General features: G+C 40.8%; 1 protein-coding gene across 4 annotated transcripts in view; it reads right to left on the reverse strand.

Moving 5' to 3' along the window:
* Window positions 1–204: 204 nt before the first annotated feature.
* Window positions 205–12,637, reverse strand: part of ephb2b (eph receptor B2b) — a 135,146-nt gene continuing 122,713 nt past the window's right edge. For 2 of the 4 annotated variants that reach the window (XM_077528828.1, XM_077528827.1), the window contains exons 10-16: window positions 10,246–10,359; window positions 9,934–10,181; window positions 6,543–6,758; window positions 4,937–5,086; window positions 4,017–4,210; window positions 2,288–2,443; window positions 205–1,162 (exon numbers count right to left, since the gene is read on the reverse strand). In XM_077528828.1, coding sequence (XP_077384954.1) covers window positions 1,054–1,162; window positions 2,288–2,443; window positions 4,017–4,210; window positions 4,937–5,086; window positions 6,543–6,758; window positions 9,934–10,181; window positions 10,246–10,359 — 1,187 coding nt within the window. In that variant the 3' untranslated portion in view covers window positions 205–1,053. Of the gene's footprint in view, window positions 1,163–2,287; window positions 2,444–4,016; window positions 4,211–4,936; window positions 5,087–6,542; window positions 6,759–9,933; window positions 10,182–10,245; window positions 10,369–12,637 lie in introns of all 4 variants that reach the window. The other 2 variants (XM_077528826.1, XM_077528825.1) reach the window with 1 other exon arrangement.

A 12,637-nucleotide genomic window follows, 5' to 3' on the forward strand; every position in this document is an offset into this window, starting at 1 on the left:
ATTGTGCAGCTTTTCCTACTCAACTCCAAGCACCGATGGAAGATCCCAAGCATTTTTTTTTTTTTTTTGTCTCTTGACTCTGCAGAACAAAACCTCAAAATAAAATCAGAACAATTCAATAATATGCATACACAAATTGTAAACTGCAGAAAAAGAACACGTTGCATCCACCTGATTGTAAAGTCTATTTGTGTGTGTGTGTGTGTGTGTGTGTGTGTGTGTGTGTGTGTGTGTGCAAGTGGAAGAAGAAAGAAGATGGATGGATGGAGGTCCGCCACGCGTCTGAGTCAGCTTACCCAGCATGCTTTGCGACGTGGCAGGAAGGGGAAGAGCTTGGTTGGGTGGGTGCAGGTTGGTCAAGTGAGTCAGCCCTATCAAGTGGTCCTTGATATGTCCACTAGGGAGCGAGGTAAGAACAATGTCGTCGATGCTGGGATTCTTCAACACAACATTTCACACCATATTGAAAAAAAATGAAGGATTTTTTTTTTTTTTTTTCCTTTCTTGAGATTTTCCTGACGTCAGTCTGTGTCAAAAGGTTCTTTTGATGGTTCCTACGTCCGCAGCCCGTCTTCCGGGATAGACAGGATCCTTGTTTTTTTTATTTTTTTATTTTTTATTTTTTTGTATCTTGCCCTTTTAAAGGGTAGCTCTCCTCCTCATCCTGTGTACAACCAACATTAGATCGTCTTTAAATGTCCATAAACTCCTTTCATTTGTCATCTTTTTTTTTTCCTTACAAAATTCTTTACAAAATGACAACAAACCAAAAGCATCAATGAAAAGCGGCAGAAGAAGAAAAATAATAAGTGTTGCTGGTCACTTGGTTTTGGGGCTCCCGTGGGTTCTGAATTCCAGGACTCTGTGGATGGATGGTGAAGGGGGGGAGTAACAAGGAAGGGAAAGTGGAGGAAGGAAGGGGTGAGTTTACACCAACTAGCATCCACTCCGTCCTCGGCGCCCGCCGGGGGTGGGGTGGGGTGGAAGGTGCCGCCCCCCCCCTGGAGCGCCCCGGACCGCCCTCCCCGGACTGCTGCTCTGCTCGGGGGAAGGTCAGACCTCCACTGACTGGATCTGGTTCATCTGGGCCCGCATCATCTGGACGCTGTTGAGGATCTTCTTCTGATGGCCCGCTAATGTCACGCCCACCCGCAGGATGTCACTGTGACGGTGACAAAACCATTCAATCAGGGCGAGCAGACGCAAAAAGAAGCTGCCTGACTCCATAGATGATGTCATACATTTGGTAATTTCATTATATGGAACCATTTAGTGTTTTGCACAGGGGTGTCAAAATTAGCGCATTAAATAGTGCATTAACTTAAAGGTTCAACATTTTTTCTTATTTTATGCCCAAGTCATTGATCCGAAAAGAAAAAAAAAGTACTGTCACCAATGTTCAACATGAAATGCTAATGCTGTCTAGTGGCAGAAAAATAATGACCTCAACAGAAATCAGTGTCTCATATTTACAGTAAAGGGCACCTTTTTAATTTTAACTTCAAATATAAATTTTATGAATGACTATAAAATTACTATATCAATGAACTAAAATATGCACCCAAATTTGTATGAACTCATTCACTCCCAGCCATTTTCACTTAAGCAACATCCTTCACTCTTGGCTGTTTTACTGGGTTTTGACTGATTTTGCAAGTCCCACGTGTTCTATTTCTATAAAAACATGGAACCTACCAAAAGAAAGATTAGAGTCTCTTCTTTCATCAGGAAAAAAAGCATATTTGTATCTGTTTCTGTTTTGCAGCAATTAAGATTAGAAAAAGCTTCATCATTATTCACATCACTGTTGAAAACTGTCAAAAAGAGCTTGTTGCAACATGGCACTGGCTGATCTCTTATACTCTGCTACCACCTGCTGGTCGTTTTTGTAATAACTACCATTGCTTTAAGCCACATCTTCATGTCAGAAGTTGTATCAAAGACTTTTGTATGCTTTTGCATTAAAAAAACAAAACAAAACAAAACAAAAAAATATAAACATTTTTGGGAGTGAAGGACAAAGTATTAAAAAACGTATTTATACGTTTTTGGGTTTGAATAAGTTAATATATTTTTACAAGAAAAACACGTTATTGTACATTTAGAACAGATAAATAATGCGATTAATATGACGAAAAATCTTAATCACCTGACACTAGCTCCATCACAAATAAGTCATGCTAGCAACATTCGGTTTGTTTACAATGCACATTCCCATTAGAATTAAGACTATTGAAATATTTCTAACTCAACATATTGTCGAGCCCGCGAACAGATTGCCACTTACTCCATGGTCATCTGGGATACCACGTCAAAAGTGGTGAAGTCAGAGTTGGCAAAGTTGTCCTTATACTGGCCCATCTTGATGGCGTCCAGCCACTCGTCCACCGTGCTGAAGCTGGAGAAGTCCGGGATACTGCGGTCCAGCAGAGGCAGATGCACGCTGGGGGCGGGGGCGGGGGGGGGAGGCACAGGCAGGATGCGTTAGGATGAATGATGACGGAAATGTGACGGATCTTCGACCACCTGCGAGCGTGTCTGGAACCGCCGGTTGCGTCACGTTCTCACGGCCTGAGGACAATCCCGCAGGCCTCGTTCATCAAACTACCTTTTCCAAACTCATTTCCTTCTAAAATGGATTTTCCAAATGAGGTGCTGAGCGTTCTTTCTACTGGGTGTCTGTGGAAAATCGGGAATGCTTTGGATGTGCACAAAAGCCTCAGTCCTGGATTTGCATTTGTTGTTTGTCGGAAGGATTTGAAAGAGTCCGTTCTAAAAACCAAAAGTGCATTTTTCTTGATCGGTAGAATCCAAGCCAGCTTTTTCCCGGCTTGGTGTCCTGTCTATAAAGGTAGTGGTGCCAGGGTGGGTGGACTGAAGTCGACCCACAAATTTGACAGCTTACGAGGTAGTATCCGAGGTCGATAACTAGATAGATAGTAACGCAGTCTATGTGTGCAACACCCGAGACTCACTGCCCAATGACCCTTTGTGTCGAAAACAAGTCTTGTTGACGTTTGATGCACCAGAGGGTTAAGCTTGCTCTCGCAAGATGAATTCTCGCGGTATTTGTGAGTTAACAAACCCCGGAGAATACATCTTGTACCGCTCCCGTAGATTTCCGCCGAGTGATTCGGACCAATCACAGAGCGACATTGTGTTTGGGAGCGGTTTGGGTGCAACTGTGACGAAACCAGGACGCCAGCGCCGACGCCGGGGCTAACAAACAAACCGAACATGGACGAACGGACGCTGCAATTAATTCTGTTCTTGCAGAATTACTCAAGTCTTCATCCTTGTTGAACTTTGAACAGCGAGAGGCGCTTCGTGCATTTCTAGCTGGTAAGATGTTCGTGCTTTCCCCCCCTTCGACAAGAACGAAGACCAAATTTTCACCCGTGGCCGTGATTGGTTAGAACAAACGTGTACAGTATTGCATCGTCCAATCAGCTCGAATTATTGTACAGATTGTCCCGCCTTTCCCGACCAAATTACCGTGGAGAGGTACCAGATGGGTATAACTCACTTGAATGAAGCGCAATATCTATCTAGCTATTGCCAGGTTACCAGGGGGTCCCCTCTGTTCTACTTTGGCTAAATACGGATAAATAAATATGGATACAATGCTGTTCATGAGCCAATTAGACAACAAGGCAGTTTAGGCAAGATAATACAAACACTATGACACTTTTTTTGTGACAAGAACAAACTGTTTGCGACCATTAAAACTGTTGGCGAACATCCGGATACGTCTTTGTGACCATTTATGAAGAAATTTTTAAACATATTCAAAACTTGCGACAACAAAAACTGTTGGCGGATTTCCTTTCAACCGTTTACAACCTTGAATGAACCCTGACAAAAATAAATAGATAGATAAATAAATAAATAAATAAAAAAACAAACATTGCTACGTTCGCAAACTTTCATCACTCTGGATGCTGTGACATAACAAAAAAAAAAAAAAAAAAAAATTCTTGAATCACCTCCCACATTTTTCAAGCGGTCTGACTCACCCTGACGATAACGGGGTCATGGCCTTCAAGGTGTTGGGATTCCGGATCATCTTGTCCAGGTTGTTGACGATCTGACTGAACTTGGGCCGGTTGTTGCGGTCCTTCTGCCAGCAGTCCAGCATGAGCTGGTGCAGCGCGCTGGGACAGTCCATAGGGGGCGGCAGCCGGTAGTCCTGCTCAATGGCGTTGATGACCTGAAATGAGGAGGGGACATAGAACCGAGGGTTGATGAAAAAAAAACATCACCAATGGACATCCTGAGATACAAATCCAAATCCATCCATCCTCATTATTTCTGCCCGCTGTGTCACCCTGACTCTCCTGTGCAAGTAGTGGTGACATCACCACTGGCCTCAAAAGTGTGAGCCGGTAATTGATTGCTTGCTCAGTTGATTGGGGGCACACTAAAGTGGCGCTTGGTTAACCGGCCGGAACGACCCGGAAAGACGCACAATCTCACCCCAGTTCATTACGGGGGTCCGTTAAAGAAGCCCCCCCAGATTAATCTCATTCAGGAGACGTCCAAATAAAGACCCTGATGGGGCACAGGCGCTAATAAGATAACAGCCCAGGTCCTCGGTCCTCTCTCCTTAGCACATTAGCGTTCTCACTTTCAATTTCAAATCATTCTCATTGTCTCCCCCGACACCGTCGCTCCTCTATAATTTTCTCCCTTGCCACCACTACCCCGACGGAGAAATTGAGGCTCCAGTAGAGAGCAGAAATTGTCGACAGAGCGCCGCCGAGTATTTTCAAATGATCTGATTATATCTGTGCGGCAGCTGGAAGGAATTATCACATGAAACCCGCACTGCTGTTTGGAAGCAACGGTGGCCCACACCGCTGCGGCTGTAAAAACGGAGGTGGGATATTATTAAATGTGTTCACAATGCCCGAGGATGAGTTAAATTACGCCTTACATCTTGATTGGTCATGTCCCAGTAGGGCCTCTCGCCGTACGACATGACTTCCCACATGACGATCCCGTAGCTCCACACGTCGCTGGCCGAGGTGAACTTCCTGTACTGGATGGCTTCGGGCGCAGTCCACCGGATCGGGATCTTCCCACCCTGCGAGTACAAAAAAAAAGTAGAAGCTCAGTGAGACCCGGCAACATTAGAGCAGACGGTAATTTAAACTGGGAGGTGGATGCGCTAAAACGGCTGGGAGCAAAACGGGTCAAAAGAAATACAGGAAGAGGACAAAGAGGTGGGGTAGAAGATCAGGAGCAAGAATATAAAACAAAATTATACATTGAAAGATGTGCATCAATTACGATGAAAAACAATCTTAAAAACATCTTCCAGCTGTGGCGTACCTCAAGGCTCTATACTAAGTCCCGTCTAATTATACTTGCACTCTAATTACTTCCACCAATGAGGTTTTCATCATTTCTTTGTTCGTCAGTGTAAATAATTTCTACTTCAGAGATCATCACAGTACTTTGAGCAACGGTGTAGAAGAAGAAACTGATTTTAATGAGGAGCTCAAATCTTTCAGAATGTAATTATGAATTATGACAAATTCAGACACATACAGGAGAATCATTGAAAAAGTGTATCCAACATTAGCATAGTTCTGCCTTGCTGGAGTTCAGCATGTTACGTTCCAAATGTTTTGTTTTCTGAAATTTTGTCAAGTAAAATTTTCCTGTTCTAGTGGCAGATACATTTGCTTGGATTAAATAATACATTCCTCATTCATTAGTTCCCCCTTTTGTTTTTTAAAGAAGTAGTTTTTCCACTGTACTTTTTGACTTGCATTTCAAAAAGTTTGGTCAAAAGAGGATGACTTCAATAGCAGCATCTGCAAAATTGGCAAAAATGTAATTTTTTAAAATTATTTGTATTATTTAACTCCTTCGGACCCATAGATGATTGCAGTGGCCACAACATATTTGCATGTCTACTCTAAACCAATCAAAAACCATAATTTGGATGACGTCAACACTTCCGGTTCATGATTGGAAGTTGATTTGCACGACGTTCATGCCAAAAATGTTACATATAAGCTTGGTAAGTTTACAACTTTTTAACAACCAGGTTGTTATTATGTGGGGAAAAGAGTCAAAATCAGTTAAAAAAAAAAATTGGGCTCCTGAAGGGGTTCATTTTAAAATTTGATTTTTTTTTTTCACCTAATAAAACAATCATCAAACCTTTATGGAATGCTCCATCCACATTAGTACAATTGAGAGTCACCCATCTGTCTGGATTACGTGCTACCAATTGGGTTCATTTGGGCAAATTCTCAAGCAAGTGTATGTGAAATTCTACCTAACTGCCTCTTTCATACCAAAATGGATGATTTCCTGTTCAAATTCAGGCATAGGTTTCTAGAGACGCTTTCGTGTGTCCACCCCTGACAGACACATTCATCCAATTTTGCGCTGATCGGTACAACATGTGTTTTGTATCTTTGTAGTTCACCATTTTGAATGAATTTGGGTGTCTCGTGCTGGGGACCCGTATGATCGCGATTCATCATCAGATGAAGAAGAACATCAACAAGGGGGCCGTTTCTCACCAGGGCGCTGGTGTAGGTGGGGTCCGACGTGTCGTCTTCCAGGAAGCGCGAGAGGCCAAAGTCGGACACCTTGCACACCAGGTTGCTGTTGACGAGGATGTTGCGGGCGGCCAGGTCGCGGTGCACGTAGTTCATGTCGGCCAGGTACTTCATACCCGAGGCGATGCCCCGCAGCATTCCCACCAGCTGGATCACGGTGAACTGGCCGTCGTTTTGCTGGAACACGACAACGTACAACGGCTTGGTTCGGTAAACGTCTGGAACCAGTGAAGACTGAACTACATGGAAGCACACACTGCAGCCAAAAGGTTAGCAAAGCTGCATGTGTTAGCACAAATTGACTAACAGTGTACTAGTGTTAGTTTCAGATAAGTGGCATTACATCGTATGTTTGTCATCATGAGAGCCGTATCTCACCAAGACGCTGAAAAACAATCTTAAAAAACATATGCCAGCTGTGGCGTACCTCAAGGCTCCGTCCTGAGTCCCCTATAATTAATACTTGCTAGATCTTCAACAACAGCATGCAACGTTATTTTTTTGTGTGTGATTGGTGACGTGCATGCAAAATATGGCAGGCTAATTGACAAGTATAGTGGCCCCTTGCTACTTCGCGGTTCACTTATTGCGGATTCACTTTTGCGGATTTTCATTTGTGTCCATAACTTATACACTGCAGGGTTTAACTTTGTTGTACCTCAATATTATGAAGGTTTTTTTTTTGTTTTTTTGTTTTTTTTTAAGAGATTATCCCCCCCAAATTTGCTGTATTTATTTTATTTTATTTTTTTTTTAAAAATAGTGTAATGTACAGTGTAGTGGGTTAGTTATGGCTCAGTAGATGTGCAACTTGCCTTCAAAATCATATATATATATTTTTCCACCTATTGCAGGCAGGCATGGAACGTGTCACCCACAAAAAAGTGAGGAAATGCTGTATAACTGTAATTCTGTGATTGCCTCCATGATTGAAAATACAATGTGATTGAAAATATAATCTAATTTTAATAACCTGTGGTGAGCGGATTAGGATTAAATTTCCCAGTTGTGCCCCGACACAAGCGCTATTCATTTGCAAACTGGATATTTGAAAGAAAAAAAAAATGTTGCTGCATTTGTTGCTAGTTGCTTCTGAAAAAAAGTCAACATGAAGTAGCCCTCCCTTTGTCGCAATATCTTATCTATACCCTCATGATTGCAAAATAGATGAGACAGAATCACCCCCTAAAAACAAAGCAAAACAAGAAAAAGATGGATATCATTAAATGTACTTATTACATTACTGTAAAATTGTTGTTTAAATGTACTCTGTATTTTCATGGAAGAATGTCAGAGACCTTAGAGTAAAAAACCTGGAAAATGCTTTCATTTGTATTAAAAAAAAAAAAAAAAAAAAAAAATCTCTCCTGTAAGAGTCACAAAGAAGAGTAAAATGTTATTACTGGATACCACATAGCACTAGAGTATTCTGGTGGATCTAATTTTTCTTGACAATTCATATCAAAAAAATTTAAAATCTCAGTCATACTATAATACAGTCATTAATATGATTATTTATGATATTTTATCTTGACCAGAAACAAAATCCATCAAAGTTTAGCACGCAAAAGTTGCTTTCAAATATGCAATAAAAAAAAAGAGGCAGCACAGGACACAGAGAAAGAGAGAAGTTTTTCTTTTAAGTGCTCTGTGCAGGCCTGGCCACTGTTAAGCTTGGTTTGGATGCCTTTCTACAGCTGAAAGCCCCACCTCAATCATTTGGTAAAGTGCTTTAACGTGCGCATGGTGTCCGGACAAAGCGGTGCAGCTGTGCAATCCCGTCACCTTGCCCCCGCCCATTGTCAAATGGTGAGAAGTAGTGAAATACATTTACTACAGTAGATTTTCAGAGATCCATTTGACTTTTGTGATGAATTTAGATTTTCCGGAGGATGGCGCTCACGAGGGAGGGACAGTGGGCGTCCATATTAGCAGTCTGCGCCAGTGCTCCAGTAGCCTACTTGTCTTTCACGCTTTGCTGCTCGTTAGCCTCGCCTCACGTCAAGTTGAAAGCTCCTCGTGCCGGCGATTAAGCGTCATACATTATGCATGGGATCCACCCTCGCAATTACACGTTGTGTGCCGCCCTTTTGCGTGGACTTTCACCGTCATAATGCCAGCAAAAAAATAAATAAAAAATATAAAAAAAATACCTGCCCGGTTTGCCACAATCTAGCCTGAATGACGTCAAAGAAGACAAATGTGTGGTATTGCTCTTATAAATGAAAAAGCTAAATTTGTTGGTATGACCTGAACTCATTCACTCCCAGCCATTTTCACTGAAGTAACCCCCTTCGCTCCCGGCTGTTTTATTGGATTTTGACTGATTTTGCAAGGCCCATAGAATATTGTGTTCTATTGATATAAAAACATGGAACCTACCAAAAGAAAGCTGTTTCAGTTTTGCAGCAATTAGCATTAGCAATTTACAAACCTGTTGAAAACACTGGGGAAAAAAAAAAAGAGTTTGTTGCAACATGGCCCTGGCTTATCTCGTATACTCTGCTTCCACCTGATGGCCCTTTCTGGTAATTACTACCATTGCTTTAAGCGACCTCTTCAGGTCAGAAGCTCCATCAAACCCTTCTGTATGTTCATAACATAACATAAAAACATAACATAAAAAAAAAAAAAACATTTAAAAAAAAAAGTATAAATAAGTCTTTGGAAGTTTAGGACAAAGTTTTGAAAACGTATTTATACGTTTTTGGGTTTGAATGAGTTAATAAGTAATACACATAAAATGAAAACGTGTCATTATCGAAAACAGGAGTCATATTTATTTTATTTTTACATTTCAAAAATAAAAATATCAAATAAAAACTTTTGCGCACATTTTTTCCCATAATAATAATAATAATAATAATAATAATAATAATAATAATTTGTTGTATTTGTAGCGTGGTCTCGTTTTTGACTCATTACCCAAAACAAGACAAGTAAACAACAATAAACAATTTCAAATTATTAACTCCCTTCGTACCCTTTCATTAAGTACTTAAAATTGATGATATTCATTGCAACAGTACACTTAGTTGTTTAAAAAGAAAAATAGTATGTAGCAATTTTGATGTGACGTGTAAAATGAAATACAATTGCTTTCGACAATTGGGGAGAAATAAGAGTGCAAGGTGTTAATCTTCACACCCCTTCGGCGGGTATTGTCAGACCTCTGCTGCAGCTCGAATACTGTCAAGCCAAACTGACAGATATTACCAGTGAAAGCAGAACACTGCTGTGACATACAATAAAAGAAAATTGCTTTCGACATAAGGGGGCTGGACGAGTGAGTGCAAGGTCGCCAGGTGGACTTCAAGCCCCCAATTTCGTGTTAAAGCGTCTCATCGCTCACCCTGAGGAAGGAGTCCAGAGATCCGTTCTCCATGAACTCGGTGACGATCATGACGGGGCTGCTCTTGGTGACCACGCCCTCCAGGCGGATGACGTTGGGATGGTCGAACTGGCCCATGATGCTGGCCTCGCTCAGGAAGTCCCGCCGCTGCTTCTCCGTGTAGCCCGTCTTCAAGGTTTTGATGGCCACAAACATCTCCCGCTTGCCGGGTAGCTTCAGGTTGCCGCTGCACACCTCGCCAAACTCTCCTTGCATGGGCGAGCCGACGTGTGAGATTCATTACATTTTTTTCTCCATGTCACATCGCATTACCTGCGCCGATGACCTGCTCGATCTTCACGCAGGATATATCAATCTCCTTAGCGAACTCCCGCACGGCCTCGTTGGGGTCCTCATACGTGAACGGATCAATATAGATCTTCATTCCTGGAGTCACTTGGAAACAGGGAGAGAGACACTCACATATTTGGTTTCTGCACAAAGAGGAGTTCGGTTGGAAACTGATTTGATTACAGCCACCCGTCGGACTGGGGTTCAGTGTCTTGCTCAAGGACACTTCGACATGGTTACCATGGGTGAGGATCAAACCCACCCACAACCTCACGGATGAGAGACGACCACTCTACCACTGAGCCATGCTGCCCCATTAAAACATGAAATATAACAAGCAAACATATCATTAGCCTTGTGGCATAATGACCAATTTTTTTCTACAGAGATTTTAGGCTACAAAGGACATTTTCAAAGGTGACCGCTGAAAATGTCTGAAGTCTAAGAACTGTGTGGTACAGAATTGTGGAGCGGTAGCATTTTTTTAACGGGATACTTCACTTATTTAGCCCATTATAGCAATAAAAAAATTTGATACTTCCATTATTTTTCACGTACAATCAGCACTTTTAAAAACACATTTTGCAACTTGCTGTCGACTGAAAATGACATCACCAGGGCTCAGCTAACCAATCACAGCTCACCTGTTTTCAAGGTTTGGTCATGCGACATTCACAAGCCGAGCTGTGATTGGTTACCTGAGCCCTTGTGATGTCATTTTCATTCGACAGCAAGTTGCAAAATGTGTTTTTAAAGGTACTAATTGTACATGAAAAATAATGAAAATATCAAATTATTATAGGTAAAATATTAATGTTTGACTGCCAAAAATGGCTAAATAAGTAAAGTATCCCTTTATTTATTTATTTTTTTTTTTCGTGGCTAAAATGGCACTCAGTTTATGCTACCCCACTATTTAAAAACTTTGTTCGACCTAAGATACATAGTTTTGATTATATTACCACTTTCTGCTATTACAACTTGCAGTTAGCTAGCTCGCTAGCTTAAAACCCTCAAAATGCAACTTGCATTCAAGAAAATAAAAAACACTGCACCTATGTAATGATATAATTCAAATGTATTGCACGTAAAATATACCATGTGTCTTTACTTTTTGGGGGGGGGTTGGAGGAGTCATATGAATTATTGCAGACATGCTCCACTCGAGCCTGGAGGCTGTAAGCTCATTTAGCCAGCAAGGACACGACCCCTTCAGGCCTTTTAGCAGGAATAATGTGCGACGCGCGCTACAATATAAATATATATTTGCGTTCTCTCCCGTGGGCCGTTATCACAGTTGAGAGGCTCGCTCAGCTCTCGCTCTCACCTAAGCCCCGCTGCCAGGTAAATTGGCTTAAGGTGGCCTTTAAACGTCCGCCGACTTAAACGTTCCAGAGTTTTAAATCCGATTATTTGCCTCTCACCTCCGTGTCGGGCCCAGAGGCTGTTTGAGTGGACCCCGAGCTCGTGCCGCGGCCACGGCGGAGCCAAGAGAAGCTCGCAATGTCAAATGGAGGCAATCTAGTTGGGCACTGATTTTTTTTTTTTTTTTTTTTTGTCGTTAAAATGCTGAAATATGTCTGATGCAAGATGGCTGGATTTACACTGCAGGTTTAAAATGTCCGGTTTACCGTCTCTAAATCAAAATTTTCAAAGTCTATTTATTACATGTACATTTCAAGTAATATATACCGTATGACTGTTTATTTTCCCCATTTTTTTGTCATAAATTATGGTTACATTTTATGAGAAAAAGGTAACTTCTGTGAGAAAAGGTCAATTTTAAAAGAATTATGTTGCCATTTTATTTGAATTTCTATTTATTTTTTTACAAGAAAAATCTTAATTCTTAAAAATGTTTTTCAATTGTATTCAATGTCTGATTCCATGCATTTTTTTTTTAATTTACGCTGCTGACGCATATCCCATTTGTAATTTTAATTGATGTTAAAATTAGAAAGTCACCATATGAGAAGATGACAAAAGTCATCATACAGAAAAGGTAGAAAAAAAATGACAAAGTAATACTATTAAAATAATGAAAAACGTTGTTTTTTTTAAAGAAAAGTTCATCTTTTTCTGAGAAAAGCTGTTTTCTTTTTTTTTTTTCTTCTTTTTTTTATTTATTTATTTTTTTTTTACAAAATGTCTAAGTAAAATAAGGTAAAATAATAAAATAAGGTAAAATATGTTGCCATATTTTGAGAGCAAGGGGGAAAAAAAAATCCATTTAAATAATTCATAATTTGAACCACATTAGGAAGACTTGTGATTTGGATTTCATGATGTATATGATTTCATGTGCTTTTTTTTTTTTTGTGCTACCATGACACATATCCAAATTGTGCCACTTGAAAGCACAAAATGGAAACTG

This window comes from Festucalex cinctus, chromosome 8 (assembly GCF_051991245.1).
Source record: "Festucalex cinctus isolate MCC-2025b chromosome 8, RoL_Fcin_1.0, whole genome shotgun sequence".
Lineage (NCBI taxonomy): Eukaryota > Metazoa > Chordata > Actinopteri > Syngnathiformes > Syngnathidae > Festucalex > Festucalex cinctus.